This window comes from Rhinatrema bivittatum, chromosome 8 (genome assembly GCF_901001135.1).
Source record: "Rhinatrema bivittatum chromosome 8, aRhiBiv1.1, whole genome shotgun sequence".
NCBI classification, from domain to species: domain Eukaryota; kingdom Metazoa; phylum Chordata; class Amphibia; order Gymnophiona; family Rhinatrematidae; genus Rhinatrema; species Rhinatrema bivittatum.
Window position 1 is genome coordinate 243116343 of NC_042622.1, and position 16195 is coordinate 243132537.

Below are 16195 nucleotides of genomic sequence, written 5' to 3' on the forward strand. Positions count from 1 at the left end.
TGTCCAGAAGAAAAGTGATCAAAGAGAGAACAGGATCCTTAAATTACCACTACCTTTATTTTACAACCTTGCCACTTTGACCCATGCCTAATCCAAGATTTGAATTATTTCACCTCTTAATACTTAAGAGCTGCACAATATTGTTCCATTTTGGTTCGGATCTAGCATAACCACAGAGCTCAAGTTAAGCAGAAGGACAGACTGAGCCAGTCTCATAGAAAGAGTGGTACATGCATTAAGTATCTTCAAATGCTGGTGCCAGGGCAGGGCTGGCCTATTCTAGTCCTCAAGAGCCATAAAACAGGTCAGGTTTTCAGGATATCCACAATGAATATGCATGCAGTCTCATGCATATTCATTGTGGATATCCTGAAAACCCAGCTTGTTTGTGGTTCCTGAGGCCCAGAGTTGGCCACCCCTGTGCTAGGAGGTAAAAACCAGTGAACAGGACCCAAGAAAGAAGAGGACACGCACAGAGAATCCTTAGCAGTGGAGAAGCAAAAAAGGAGCAAGGCCAGAGATCAAGCAAGGTCTATAATATTGCAGCATATATGGAATATGGGACCTTTACCCATTCTTACAGTATGTTTCCATGAGAGAGAAAAAAAGCACTGGGATCTCCTTAAAAAGGAATTTGATGCCCCTCAATCAAACAGGACTTCCAATCTTGGAAAATGTTAGGATTCTAAGGGCTTAAGCACACTTACTATATCTTTTCCTGCTCTGCAAACAATACTGGGATCATTAATGCAGTCTCTTTTCAAAACTAATTGCGTTTTTTTTTTTTTTTGCAGCTCAAACATCCTTATCTTGAAAGGACGTGGAAAAATCTAAGCCGACATAAAAAACGCTCCTCTCTGCCTCCAGAGGTTTGTAAAGTATTTGAGTGAGGGATTCATTCCAAACCCTCGCCCACTTTGGTTAATATACCAGGCTCTGTTGAGAGATTTTGCTTAAGTAAAAGACTGAAGTTTGCAGTACTTGGCTTTTCAAAGCATTTGGAAGAAAAAAAAAAAATTGTTTCATTACTTTGCAAAGCTCAAATTTATAAAGGATAAAATATCGAACCACTCCTAATCCAAATTCATACACAAACATTTTTAATATACACTGGGACAGCATTATAATGTTCTGCTCTGTACAATAAGAAAGTAGTTAATGACCGTGACCCCAACAAGTGAGAATCAAGGTGCAGGCAGCTATGGGGCTATGGCTGGATTAGAGAGGAATGAGGGGAATCTGCCAGCTGAGATTTAAAGCCCAAGGTTCCTTTGTTTCAGACTCCTCCACTCTGTCATGACGAGGCGGGTCCCAGCTGAGCTGGAAGCTCACAAAAGCGCAAACTCCCTCCAACAACAAAAATGAGGGAGTTTAGAAAGCAGCACCCAGATTGGTTTATTCTCTTATTGCAATAAGGGCTATCTCCCTACTTGAAGCAAGTGTGAGAGAGACATCCTGTTACCGATGGCACAGCTCTAGCAGAGAGGAAAGTGGGGGGTAGGACGGATAGGAGGGGAGCATTTTTCCAAGAGGCAGCCTGGAGCACTGACCACCAGGAGACAGCAGTAACAAAACAGTGCCAGAATTCAAGCATGCTTTGGCACATACCGGGGTCGGAGATGACCAGAGATCAAGCAAAGACAGACAAGCTAGTTGCTAAAATGTATTGACGTTCCAGGTCGTGGCTAGTTGTACAAACCCCCAATTGTTTTGCTCTGGGTTTTTTCCCCCCCACAACTTAACATCAGGTCTTTACTAACTTTAAAACAAACAAACAAAAAAACCCCAACAAAAATCAATCTTTGCAAAATAGTCCACATTAAGAAGATACTTTTAGTAAATACAAAAATCAAAAAATCAAAACTAAAGCTTTATAAAAAGGTGCAAGGATGTTTCCACTCTTCTCCATGTTAGTTTGCAACTTAAGAAAAAAAAAAAAAGGCTTCTTTATCAACATGACAAAAGCCTAGAATACAACACACCATGGATCACCCTTTTTATTACAAAATACGGTACATATTAATGAACAAACATTTTCACTCTTCGCAGGAGCCGTGAAACTAGGAAAAAAAAATATTTTGGAAGTCTCTGCAAGTCTTCAGAATATTTTGCCTTTTTAAAAGGTTACACGAACATGATAGTTTTGCTTGTATGCTATAGGAGTTTCACATTTTTCTCCTCTTTAAACACAATCACGAACTGAAGTTCTTAAATGCAACACTTTAAACAGCCAGCAGACCAAAAGGCCAAAACAAAACTCGAAAGGCCTCACGTGAACAATGTCTCTGCTCACAGAAGCAGGGGTTTCTCAGTGCTTTCCAGACTGCCTTCCTGGTTTCTTCTCCTGCTGTCCCCTTCCGCTGCCAGGGATTCCTCTCCCACGGCCTCCAAAAACACCTGTCAAAGTTTTTAAAAAAAAGAAATAAAAATACATTTTGAACTGGGGAAGTCTACTGCAGTAATAGATGTTTTGTTCGGTCATCGACTGCTAGGCCCCGGCTTCAGAAGTCAGCTCCCGTCAGTAGATGACAAGTTTTGAGACCAGCTGCCCCTGCCCCAAGCCGGCCAATCCCAAGTCACAGCAACCGGTATTCTTTAGCACAGGGGCCATGCAATGAATCCGAACTGAAAGTGAGTCCCCTTCTCATGCCAGGAAGCGGCCCTGGCAGAAGAAGGAAGAGTATGGCTAGATTCTTATTCAGTAGAAGAACAAAATAAACCCCACATCTGGAGACTTGCTGCTTTTGAATATAGAAATTTGCCAAAACAAGTTTCCGGCTTTTCTTCAGCTGAAACCTAAGTCTGGTCTACCAAAAATATGGCTCCATGGAATTTATTTTGCTTAATTCATGTCAGAGGCGACATGGATTTCTAAGTAGTACATGAATACTGGAATCATGGAGAAGGTAAAGCAATTCTCCTCGAAATGATACTGTACCCCTGGTGAATAACTTGTTCCCAAGCTCATCGGACCTGCTTGCAAAACCAACCAAAAACAATGAAAGCTTTTCATGCAAAAGACTGGGCTCCTTCAAAACAAATATTGAAAGACTGTTCTGCATACAGCCATGTTTGAATACCAGCAAAACTGCACAATTAACCAGTTCTGCTCAATAAGGACATTACCAGAGTATGATACCAAAATGCTGAAGACAGCAAGTATTATACACGGGGGGGTGGGGGGGAAGCTATCCTGTCTGTAGCGTGAAGGCCACGATAAGGCTGTTGCTAAATTATCCCCCCCCCCCCTCGCTTGGCTGTTTCTTTATAATGTAAAAGATCACTAACTAGAAGCGCAGAGCAAGACTGCAATAATGCAACGTCCTCAATAAGAAGGACCGCTTTTTTTTTTTATAAGGGCCCCAACTCTAGAAAACAGAAGGCATGGGGGTGGATTCAGAGGTTACAAAAGCAGGTCTGCTGACTGTACAAGGGCTCAGAGCTCGCAGACCCCCCAAAGCATCCAAGCTCTGCTGGTGCCAGAGTGCTAACTGAGCAAGGCTGTATGCCCAGTCACTCTCTCTTAGTCAGCTCTTTTGTTACGTTTTTCAAGGCTCCGGAGATTCTCTTTGGCTAAATATTTCCCACGCACTGACACTGCTTGACTTTTGCTACATGGGTAATTTCACTACCAAACACCTCAACTACTTTGTGAGGTGGTTGCCAATTTTTTTTTGGCTAATGCCACAGGGTATACTGCAAAATGTTTAACACTTCTGAAAAAAATAAAATAAAGTCACATTTGTTCATTGCCAATAAACACAAGTAATTTCCAGCTCTCTTTCTGTATGGCCACTCATCTTCATTGGCTAAATTTTCAGTCATGGGGGCAGAGTGCACTGTATAACCCGCAGTTGAATGCGGGTGGTAGAGGCGCCAACTAATCCCCTTATGCAATAAGGGGATTAGCGCCTCTACCACCCACGTCCAGTGCGGAGTGAATCTAATAGCGCTAATCATATGCAAATGCATATGAATGAGGCTATTAGCTATTCACTCACTTTGCAAAAAAGGAAAAAAAAAAAAAAAAAAAAGGTCTGTCTAGGATGCACAGTTAGTGATCAGAAATTAACGCCTGCCTGGAGAGGAGGTTAATTGCTGAGCGCTCCTTAAACCAGTACAGAAAAGCAGAAAAAACTGCTTTTCTGTACTGCCTCCTACTTAATATCATTGCAGTATTAAGTAGGAGGAAAAAGTAAACAAATTTTAATGCAAAAAAAAAAAAAAAGTTAAAAACACGCCGGCAGTCTGGTACAGGAAACGGTCGCTCAATTGAGAAGCGTCCGTTTCCTGACCCCCCTGGCTGTGCGGTGTTTAGGAAAACCGATGCCTATAAACTTGGCGTCTGTTTTCCTAACCGGCGGACGGCCGACGCACTCTGGCTCTCCTTAGCAAGGAGGTGCTAAGGGCGTGTTAAGAAAGCGGCCGCCGACTGTTCAGGGCCCGCTTTCTCTGCCAAAATTTTGCATCGGCCCCAAAGGGTTTAATTCCCTGCCCCTATTTCTTCCAAACCCAAAAGCAGCAAGTTTCCGCTCATGCGCATAGCGGCAATTCCCCGTCTTATCACATTGCACCTGTCACAGCTCCGAGCAGCAGTGCTTAGTTTGATGCCCAGTGTGACCAAATGAAGGGTGGCTCTGGGAGGAGGGATCGGAAGAGGCATCTTATGATCTCTTTTACAGAATAAGAACCCAAACACAAGGGAGAACAAGAGTTTCTGCCGAAAATGGGACAACTCTGAGGTCTCAAAGGCTTGGGTACATCAGCCCTGCTGGGTAATTATGCTGGTCCCAGAACAAAGCATCACCACCAGCAATTAATCCAGATTGTCTCAGGACCCATATGGCTGCTACAGCTGTATGCTATAAAAAGGAGGCTGGGATTCAGTGGGACTTGATGTCTGTCACCCAGTGAACAGATCCCTGAAGGGCAGGGGTAAAAATCTGAGCATCAGGCTTTTTTTTTTTTTTTTTTTTTTTGAGGCAAGGTGAAAATATAAAAATATCATTTTTCTTGCTCATCTTTCTTTGCTCTATTTTTGAACTTTGATTTTTTTCATGCCTTCTTTTGTCTATATTTCAATTTTTTTTTTTTTTTTTGCTTTATCATTTTGGGATGTTGTGTGTCCATTTATATATTTTTTTGTTTGCTTATTGTTTTGTTTTAAAATTGTCTCTTACCTCCCTCCACCCAGGCTGCACAAGCTCCTTCTAAGCCTCAGCCCATCACAGCAGCACTGGCTCTCTTCCTACCTAGGCCAGCAGCAGGCACCAGGGGCTAATTTTTGGAAGCCTGGGTATTTCCCCCCTCCCAAAGAGCCACAACCAAGAGTTGACCATCCCATTACTTCATTTGTGGTTATTTGTCCATTTAGAATACCTAGAAAGATCAGCAAATAAGCTAAAGGCAACACCTTTGTGTTGGACTAACCTAGTACCTTTGACACTAGTTTGTGAGAACTATATTCCCTTTATCAGGTGAGGGTAAAAATGAATCAAGCACAAGAATGCTCCAAAACTCAAGTAAAACAAACATCAGTACATGTTTACAAAGGTGAAAAAAAGATTTTAAACTTTGTACTGTTAAGAGTACCAACCGGCCTTGGGCCAAAGACGGCCTATCATTGCTATGAACGATAGTCCAATACAGTTCTCATCAGGAGAAAGCAATCGGCGTAACCTTCATAGTTACAACCCTAAATGACACTGGAACAGTACCAGGTTTCAAGAAGGCTCAGGTGAAGGGTGACAGCCTTGCTACCTTTGATAGCAGGACATGGGCGTTAGCTAGAGTAGAGTACTCGCCTTGTGGGAGGCAGGGGGGCTGGGGTGGCCTGCTAGTGGAGGTGACCGTCTTGGTCACCTCCACTAGACCATTGCCCGCCCTGCCACTGGTGTGGCAGAGCGGGCAATGGTCAAGAGATCAGGTGTTGGGTTGTGTATGGGAATCCATATGTGCATCTACTCGCAAGGAACATATCTCAACCAGGCCCACTAGAGAGGACATCAGCACATTGTTCCTATGCTGGCCTCACTGAGCTACAATACAATGCAAGATTTAGTGCAAGCTTCTCCAGGCTCTAAGTGGTTTGAAGAGGACTGGATTAAAAGTTACCTCGCCCAGGGCCTCCAGCTCCACGGCCTTTCTGCTGCTTCTGCTGTTGCATGCCACCTCGTCCCCTGCCCTTTGACATCACTTCTTCTTTCACCATATCGATAATTTCATCAGGAATCCGCAGGTACTTGATGGTACTGCCACGGATGTAGCACTCCGGCATCCTCCAGAATTTATCACCGTCCTGTTATGTAGAAACACTTTGATCCTTCTTTGGCTCTAGCAGGCATCCTTTTTTTTTTTTTTAAATGCAGTTTCAAACATACATAATTGAATTTTCAATACAAGATGGCTACATTGTAATCAGATGATTTTCAGATAAGGTTCAGAAAGTTAAACGTGTACTTTGCCACAAAAAGAATACCATAAAATATAATCACATTTAAAATCAATCCATTTACCTTGCAGGACTTGATCAAAATTTCTGTTTATTACTAAGATAGGGAATGAATTAGACCAATTAAATCACTTGAAGGCCTGAACCTTTCCGGAAATGATACACCTGATCAGACTCATTAACTAATCTAATGGCTCCATTAATTAGTCTGCAGTTGTATGGGTAGCTTCTGAACAAAGATACAGGGATGTGTATAAAAAAAAATACAAAACAAAACACACATAACTTACCTATTTCTCATCCTATATTCATGATATAATAAAATAGTTACCTTGTTCTCAGTTTTGCTTCCTGAAACTCTCACTCTAGATAACTGCTTTTATTTTGGTATGACTCTCAGTAGGGGCCATTAAATTATGAGACAAGACATGAACTATTTTCTGAAAATGAAGAGAATACAAGCTTTACGATGAAGATGATTTTGCAGTCCCCGATGGTAAGAGTCGGTCATCGTGCAATGATGACAGCTAGCGGCCAGCTTTAGGACCCATGATTGTGGGGTTTCCAGGAGAAGCCTTGGTACATGTCACTCAGCTGAGGACTGTCACGCCAATGACCAAGCTAAGTGACTTGGAAGGGGACATTAAATAGGGATAAAATCCCTCAATAGTTCTGAATGAAGATTCATGGTGCCAAATCTCAAGAGGCCAGTATGCATTGAGCTGGAAGCCCAGAGAAAGAAGAGAAAAAACTGCTAGGTCAATAAAAAAGCAAGTTTGCTTACCATAAACAATGTTTTCTGTAGATGGCAAGATGAATTAACCATGACATGTGGGTGGCCTCATCTGACGGCACTGAACAGACTTCTCTCTGATAGCTAGAAGAACTTTTGCTTTATTGAGAATTTAGGGAGCACAATAGCTTAATATGGAAATATACTACTTTTGGCAGGAATTTTGGGTGGGTGCAGAGCAGTACCCTATTGTGGAAGAACTGCATGTAATAAACTAGAGCTTGAAGTTCATCGATACTTCTGGCTGATTTTATTATTGCCAGGAATAGTTCTTTCCATGTTAGGAACTTGAGAGAAGTTGATGCCAATGGTTCAAATGATGGTTTCATGAATTGTGCCAGGATCATGTTAAGATCCCATGGAACAGGAGGTTTAGTCTGCCACAAACCTTTCTTCAATTTGGAGAAAGTAAACTATCAATTTCAGTATAGTAAGCAGCTGTAACGCTGAGATGTTCTCTCGCTGATGAAGAGCAAAGACCTGAAGTAGAAAGAGATAGCAAATAGTTAAGTAACACTTTGGGTTCGCATGAGAATGATTAAGAACTGTGTCAACACCATGTGGAAATTCTTTTCCATTTAAAGCTGTAGGCTCTCCTCAATAATGGCTTTCTTGTGGATACTGGGATGTCCTCAATTTCCTTTGACAAGTACAATCTGGTGATATTGAATGCTCAACATCTAAACCACCAGATTGAGAGAATGAGAGGTTTGGATAAAAGACATTCCTTGTCTTGGGTTAATAAGGATGGATCTGATCACAGATGGATTGGAGGACTGCTGGATACCTGCACTAGATATGAAAACCAAATTTGCATGCTGGAGCTATGAGAATCAGTCAGGCCCAGTCTCTGAGCACTTTTGGTACTGTACTGGATATTAGTGGAATTGGTGGAAAAGCATACATGAGATCTGTATTCCAGTTGAGCAGAAAAGCTGAGTTTGCTGGGAAGAAAGAGCAAAAAAAAGTTTTCTAGTTTTCTGTTTTGTTCTGATGCAAATGAGTTGATCGCTGAATGACTGCTCAGACTGAGCAGCTTGTTGGTTGTTGATTGCTGCAGAGATCATTGTGTAGTCAAAAGACTCTGCTGTGGTGATCTGCTAATGGAAATGCCTGGAAGGTAGCTCACTTGCAGCAGTGTGGTTTGATGCTCAGTTTCCCATTCCCATAACTTTATCACTTCTAGGCAGAGTCCATGAACCTGTGCCTCCTTGTTACATAAAACATAAGGATGCTCTTCCCCTTGCACAACAAGTAAAGATAGAGGGTATCTGATCGCTCTCAATTCCAGGAGACTGATTGAAAAATTGTTTCTTGGAATTGACCAAGTTCCTTGAGCCTGAAAGCAGCCTGTGTGGGTTCCCCAACATCTTGTACAGGCATCCTTTGCCGATGTTACTTGATGAAGGATGAAACCCAAAGGTGCGCCCTCTTGAAAAATGAAAGGGTGTAGCCACTAGCACAGATCCGTTTCATGTCTGTCAAATCTGTACTTTTATAGTTAGGGTTGAGTCAAGCTGGCCCCATTGTGACCAAAGATCTCACTGGAAATGTCGTATATGGAAGTGGGTTAAAGGAATTATGTGGATCACTGCTACCATATGGCCCAGAACAACCATCATGTCTCTGGCTGTGGACTGGTGTGTGTGTGTGTAGCAGTTTGTGTACATGTGACCTGAGAGTAATCACTCAATGTGAGGGAATAAATGCCTTCTCCTCCAGAGAATCTGTGACCACGCCCCCCCCCCCCCCCCCCCCGGTCACTGGGAGCTCCGGCGACTGTTGAAGAGCGCCCTCACCCTCAGGCGCCGCGGCCGTGCGAGAGGGGCGCGACAAAGGGGCTCTCCCCTTTGTGCACCCCTTCGTGCAACCCTTGTGCTTCTAAAAAAAAAAAAAAATCTTTTATATTTTTCTGTTATTTAACCTTTATTCCAATTCATTACCTTTTCTTTTCGCTTGTTAACAATTTTAATTAGAAATGTTCATTGTATTAGACTATGGAAATTTATTTCCTGCTATTCTGTTTAATGTAAACCGGTATGATTTACATCGGATGTAAGAATGTCGGTATATAAAAATTAAAAATAAATAAAATAAATACTTGCTGATGAATTTGATCCTCAGAGGGAATCAGTTGATTTTTTGAAATGTATTAGGAATCCCAGGGCTACAGGAGTTAATCGCTGTTTTGCAAGGTGGCTAGCACACCTTCCTGGGAATTTGCTCTCAGTCAGCAGCCAGTTATCCAGATAGGAGAAGACTTGAAGCCTGTTGTCGGAGAGGTGCTGCTACTACAGCTAGGTACTTGTGAAAACGCTCAGTGCTCATGACAGACCAAAGGGAAGTACTTTGTACCGATAGGAGGAGGAATTCAATATGAAGTGCAGGTTCTGCCAGTGGGAGAACACAGCGGTGAGCCGGGCCCATAAACTTCTTGAGCTCACAGTGGCACGCGTATCTGTGCCGTGCGCACAGCGGCACGCTCAACGGCACCGGGTGCACAAATTAAGCCTGTGCGCACAGCGGCATGCACATCTATCTAGGCGCACATAGCGGCCTGCACGCACATCTTCGACGCACCCGGAGCGCATATCTAAGCCTCCCAGTGTGTGCATATAGGCGCACAGACGAGTTTTGAACGACTCCACCGGCCAAGAAAGCCAAGGGACAAGCCCTCTGCCCGGCCTACCACCTGAGAGCTGCGCAACAGGAAGTGGCTTCTGCCCTGTGCCTGCAGTGCGAAGAGGACCTGGGGGAACCAGGACGAGGCCCCCCCGGCCAGTAGAGGAATCCGGCTTTGCCAACAATAGTACCCAGGACCTCTCTCTATCCCTGGCTCGCCCTCCCTCAGTTGGGACCCTCGGAGGATGCTGCTGGGTTCAATATGACCCAGGTATAGAATTCTTCAAAGGGCTACAAACATTTGTCCAGGCACAAGCGGTGCCATCCATGACACAGCCACAGCCTCAGCCTCCACCTCCACCAGAAGACCAAAACCTTCAAGGCCCATCTCGGCCTCCCCGAGACGTGCCCCCTCCGGACAAAAGCCTCCCCTTAGGGGACACGGACACCTCTGAGGAAGAGCCAAACTCCGTGGAGGAAGGAGAAATCCCTCCAGGAATAGAACCATACCGATCATGATGCGGCTCCTTCTCCAAAGACTAGTTATCAGATCTCGTGTCTCTAAGCCTGAAGACGCTGGCCATCCCAGGCACAAGCACCGCAGCGGGAGTCAAAAGAGATAACCCTGTTTTGGTTGGGCTCCGTCGGGAACCGTTCTCAGATTCACACCAGGATCCATACAGCTATGCACTGTCCCCTCCCCTTTCTTCCAAAGGTGGTTTTGCATTTCCACCTAAACCAAACCATCTCGCTACCATCTCCAGACGAGCATAAGGACTCTGAAGACTCACGCCTCCTTCACCCATCTTAACGTAGGCAGACTCCTAGTCAGATACCTGGAAAGATCGGAATCCGTACGAAAGACATACCACCAATTCGTCCTTCACAGCGGGAAGAAAAAAAAGGGAAGCGGCCTCGCGGTCAACTATAGCCCCTAGATCAAAGAAGTAATCAAGGCAGCCTACGTAGAGGCAGGGAAACCGCCACCTCTACAAGTCAAGGCCCATTCACAAGGGCCCAGGCAGTATCCTGAGCAGAAACCAAGTTGCTGTCCATGCCGAGATATGTCAGGCGGGCGATGTGGTCCTCCATTCACACCTTCGAGGTTCAGGCCTGGGAGGACACAGCATTCGCAAGGGAATGTGTCCTCTCAATGGCCAGACCGTAAGAGAATAGAGCTGATCTTCGTGAGGATCGGTCCCTGCTGAAGCAGGTCTCTCTGTGGTGGAGGTAGCGGCAGGGGTTCCCTGCCAGCAGTCTTCGCATGTCTGTGTACCAACGGTCTTCTTGCCAGTCCGGGGCCACTAGAAATACTGGTCCCCTGTGGTGTTCTATCTTGTGGATGATCGCACCCAAGGGAGGCCACGGCGGGAAGGCATAACACACAGTCTCCTGTGGCCAGGTCTGTACCAGGGTTCCCGCCTGCGACTGAAGAAACTGGGTACTTGGACGTTGGACCGGTTTGCCAGGAGGTCCATGGTTGGCGTTCCCCAACAGTTTACTATCAACTGGAATGCTGTGGTTGACAGTTTCCATTCTCCTGTATCTAGCCTCTCTCTGCTGAAGTAGTCCGCCGCAACACTGTCTTTCCTGGCAATGTGGACGGCCGAGATCTCTTGAAAATTCACTTCTCCGCCATGACATTAGGCGGTCTATTTCCAGAGACACCTGTTGGTTTTCTGGTTCCTCCCTGACGGTTGATATAGGCACTGTTGTGGCGTTGTCAGACATTACTCTGACCACTTTGCCTTGGAGTCTGTGACCGAACCTTAGGCAGGCTAATCTGACTGCCCAGGCTTCTAGGCAATTGATATTCCATCCCGACTCTTCTTTGTTCCATTGCCCTTGTGCGTTTTAGCTCCTGGCAGTTTGCTCCCCATCCTCGTAGGCTGGCATCCATGGTGAGTAGGATAGTCTCGTTCCCTGGCTCAAATAGGCTTCTTGTGGCCACCACTGTAGTTGGGTCTGAACTCTGTCTGGGAGCTGAAGCCGTATGGTGTTGTTCTGGGACAGTGAATCCCATCGTGATAGTAGTGAGCGTTGTAGGGGTCTCATGTGAGCTCGTGCCCATGGGACTACTTCCAGTGTGGATGCCATGAGGCCGAGAACTTGTAGGTAATCCCATGCTATGGGGCGAAGTTCGCTCAACAGGGTTCGTAACTGGGTCATCAGTTTTAATCTCCTTGTCTGTGTCAGGATGATCTTGTCTTGTTTGGTGTCGAACCAGATTCCCAAGTATTCTAGAGATTGGGAGGGCTACAGACAGCTCTTGTTCGAGTTGACCACCCACCCGAGGCTCTCCAGTAGAGTTTTGACTCTGTTGGTTGCCTGGTGGCTTTCCTCTGGGGATTTCGCTTTGATCAGCCAATCGTCTAGATAAGGGTGCATTCGAATTCCTTCCCCCAAATTGACGGGCGCCCAAGTCAGCGAAAGCGTATGAACGTACGCAGTCACATCACGCACGCCCGTTCATGCGCCTTTGCTGATGAGCGCCAGTGCACTACGGGCGTGCGTTCATCCACCTTCACTGGCGGGGGCCGCTGGAAGCTGCTTTCGCCGCCGGCTGTCCCTGGGAGGCAGGGGAGCTGCAGTGCGCGCCTCCGGAGGAGGGCAGAGAGGGCTGCAAGAAAAAGTTAACTTTTGTTACACTTTATTTACAATATTTTAATAGCATGTCGAGTCGCTTTTCGCCCTGCTCGCCTTAGGTTTTCTTTTGATTAAAGTAGGGATCCACTTCCTGGTATCTGTCATTTCAAATGTCATTTGAAATGACATTTGAAATGACAGGTACCAGTGCACCCTATATAGGCGCTGTATAGCACCTATACAGTAAAATGGATTGCGCTTCATGGACGCGGCTTGCATTTGCATGCCATTTAAATACAGTATCGAGCGGTAGGTGATCTGAACTGTGCGGCAAACGCGGGCGCGCCGGGCACTAACGCACCTCTTTCTACCGCACCTTACTGTATTGGCCCGAGAGTTAGCTGGATAAGTTATCTAGCTAACTCTGAATATCAGAGTTGGACATGCTAACTCTGAATATCAGAGTTAGCAAGATAACTGAGTCAAGATAGCCAGGTAAGTTATGCCCATGCTCTGCCTGCCACTTAGCTGGCTATTTATTCAGATAAGTATAAGCTAAATGACCACCACTGATCCCCAGCAGGTATTCAGTCGCCACCACTTAGCCAGATAAGTCAAAACTTATTTGGCTAAGTGGTGCTGAATATGGACCTCCTCATGAATTCTTCGCCTCTGTCAGGAGGATGTCAGGGTCATACCTCATCGGACATATTTTTTGATGAGGGATGACAGAGTGATTAAATGAAATCAAAGTGAAACTGGAGGATGCAATACATCAGATTGACAGGCTAAAGAATTTAAAAAAAAAAAAAAAAAAAATCACCCCAGAGCTCCAAAGGAACTTGAACATGACATTACAGGCCCGTTTCTGGCAATTTGCAACCTACAGTTTAAAATGGCCACAGTGCCAGAATGGAAGGTGGCCAATGTGATACCAATTTTTTCAAAAGGGCTCCAGGAGTAATCCAGGAATCTATAGACCAATAAGCCAGATGACGATTCTTAAAAAAACAGATTTACTGACCACATAGACAGACACAGTTTAAATGGGAGAGAAAGTCAACATGATTTTCGCAAAAAGGAAGTCTTGCCTTACCAATTTACTAGGATTTCTTTGATATATTGTATTTGGAATTTCAGAAGGCATTTGACAAAGTCCCTTGATTATTTATTTAAAAGTATTTATCATCTGCTCCTGTGAACGGTTCAGGGCAGGGAAATAAAGATAATAAAACAATCACAAATTCAAAACAGAATAATATTTACATGAAATCAGAGACACTGCAGAAATTAAAGTGGGGAGCAAATTAAGTTACAACGGGGGTAGTGAGGCAGTTAACTGCTGGGAAAACGGTGGTGGGAATATGTGCAGAGACGAATTCAAGCTGCAGGGAAGGCCTTGGAGAACGAGAAAGTTTTTAGCAGTTTGCAAAAGGCTTTGCTGTCCTGAGTTAGCCATAGATGACTAGGCAGGGAGTTCCAGAGGATAGGGCCATAGATAGAAAAGGAAGGTTCCCTAGTTACGGAGAGACACGTGCTACTCTGGGGGAAGGAATAGCGAGTACATATTGACCTGCAGGCTGCAAGGAATACAACTAAATCCAGGGGAAGTGGATGTTATAGAGAAGGCTGGGTATAACACTAGAAGTCTTGTATCATATGTAAAAGTGGATAGGTAACTAGTGCAATGCTTTGAGGCCAGGAGTGATACGTTCTCAAGTTTGTGAACTTTATGAGGGAGACTCTTCAGGAAACTGGGAGGTCATGGGATAGGAGGCACTGTCCCTATTATGGACTGGTAACTGGATAAAAAAGACAGAAAACAGCAGGTACTACTAACTGGTCTGATTTTGAAATGAAGAAAGGTCATTAGTGGAGTACCTCGAGGTCTTTACTGGGGTCTATGCTAATTTAGCATATTCATAAATGATCTGGAGAAAGCAACAGCAAGCGAAGTGACAAAGTTTGCAGAAGACACAGAATTGTTTCAAGTCGTTAAAACAGCAGTGGATTGTGAAGAACTGCAGAAGGACCTTGTGAGACTAGGAGACTGGGCTTCTAAATGGCAGATGCAATTTTAAATGTGGACAAGTGCAAAGTAATACACGTAGGGAATAATAATCCCAACTACAGGTACACGATGCTGGGGTCCATATTAGGAGTCACCATCTTGGAGTCCCAGTGGACAATACTTTAACGTCCTCTGCTCAGTATGCAGCAGCAGTCAAAAAGATAGTTAGGAAATATTTGGAAAGGAAGAACAAAACTCAATATCATAAAGCCTTTGTACAGATCCATAGTGCGACTGCACCTTAGGTATAGTGTGCAGTCCCAGTTGTCCCATCTCAAAAGACAGAGTGGACACAAAAAAGGTACAGAAAAGAGCAACAAAATTGATAAATGAGATGGAAAAGCTCCCTTATGGAGAAAAGCTAATCGGATTAGGGCTCTTTAGCATGGAAGAGAGAAGATTGTGATTTTTAAAATCATAAGCAGAGTGGAACGAGTGAATAGGGAATTTACCCTTTCAAACACTAGGATCGGGGACACGCCACAAAACTAAGCAACTGACAAAAAAGTATTTTTTCACTCAGCACATAATCGAGCAATAGAATCTGTTGCCAGAGGATGTGGTCAAGGCAAGTAACATAGTGGGGTTCATAAAAGGGTTGGCCAAGTTCCTGAAGGAAAGCCAGTGCTTATCCCTAGCAGCGAGATACAAGAGAGAGATAAACGATGGCCGGGGTCCAAGACAGGACGCTGGGCTCTATGGACCTCGGTCTGATCCAGCATGGCACTTCTCCTTAGGTTCTTTACTTCAGTGTTAACTGTTTCTTTTAACCATCACCAAAACTATTTAGAAACTGCACAGCAACGCAGTCCAAAAGCAGAATAGTTTAGAACCTGAGGAGAATGTGCCCCAGAGAACTGCACAGCTACTCAGGGGAATTAAAAAAAAAAAAAGAAGGAGGAACCACCACCAGGTTCTGGAAGTGTTCGGCGGAGCTGTATCCCAATTTATCAGAACACTTTCAGCCAGTTCCTGATCTTACAGAAGGAATCCACACTGCCACAAAACTGGTTTTCCAAGGCGTTGCCTCCACAGGAGGAACCTGTAAATAAGTCTATCAGAACTTAATAAAAATTGTAAAAAAACAAACAGTCCGTTCGGCCGCACCTAACTGGAATCTGTCTTCAAACAAAATGAAAGTTCCATGTGCCGCCTCCTCTCACCCACCCCACTTCCTTCTTCCCTGGCTCTTTTGAGATCCTAGACAGGCCACATGCAGGGAGGGTTTTCATGCCACCTAGTGGCAGCAGGCAGATCTAAGGCATTTACAAACACAAAATCAAGATGTGGCACTCCAGAGAATTTAACAATCATTAATGGACAGATCAGGCACGGTTCCATGCAGTAGCACTGCCGGCGAGCAGAGGTCCATCGTAGCAGCCGAAGAGGCAAAAAAGGCAGCCAGGCATGCTGAGGTCCTGAGAGAATTTAATCCAACATACATACAGGCATAAAAATATTTCACATGGCAAATTTGCAAATAAAATCTTCCATTACTGATGAAGATTCTGCTTTGCGGAATCACCACATTGGGAATAGAAGATTTTATTTGAGAAGTCAAAATATTTATACCTGTATTTTATTAGTATGTTTGATTAAATTCTCTCAGGACCTCAGCATGCATGGCTGCCTTTTTTGCCTCGATGGACCTCGGCTCGCTGGCAGTTCTGCT

The 16195-nt window shown here is 44.6% G+C and overlaps 1 protein-coding gene across 2 annotated transcripts in view; it reads right to left on the reverse strand.

Moving 5' to 3' along the window:
- Window positions 1–1972: 1972 nt before the first annotated feature.
- Window positions 1973–16195, reverse strand: part of LSM4 (LSM4 homolog, U6 small nuclear RNA and mRNA degradation associated) — a 41096-nt gene continuing 26873 nt past the window's right edge. For both annotated transcript variants that reach the window (XM_029614359.1, XM_029614360.1), the window contains exons 4-5: window positions 6115–6298; window positions 1973–2397 (exon numbers count right to left, since the gene is read on the reverse strand). In XM_029614359.1, the coding sequence (XP_029470219.1) occupies window positions 2309–2397; window positions 6115–6298 (273 nt within the window). In that variant the 3' untranslated portion in view covers window positions 1973–2308. The remainder of the gene's footprint in view (window positions 2398–6114; window positions 6299–16195) is intronic.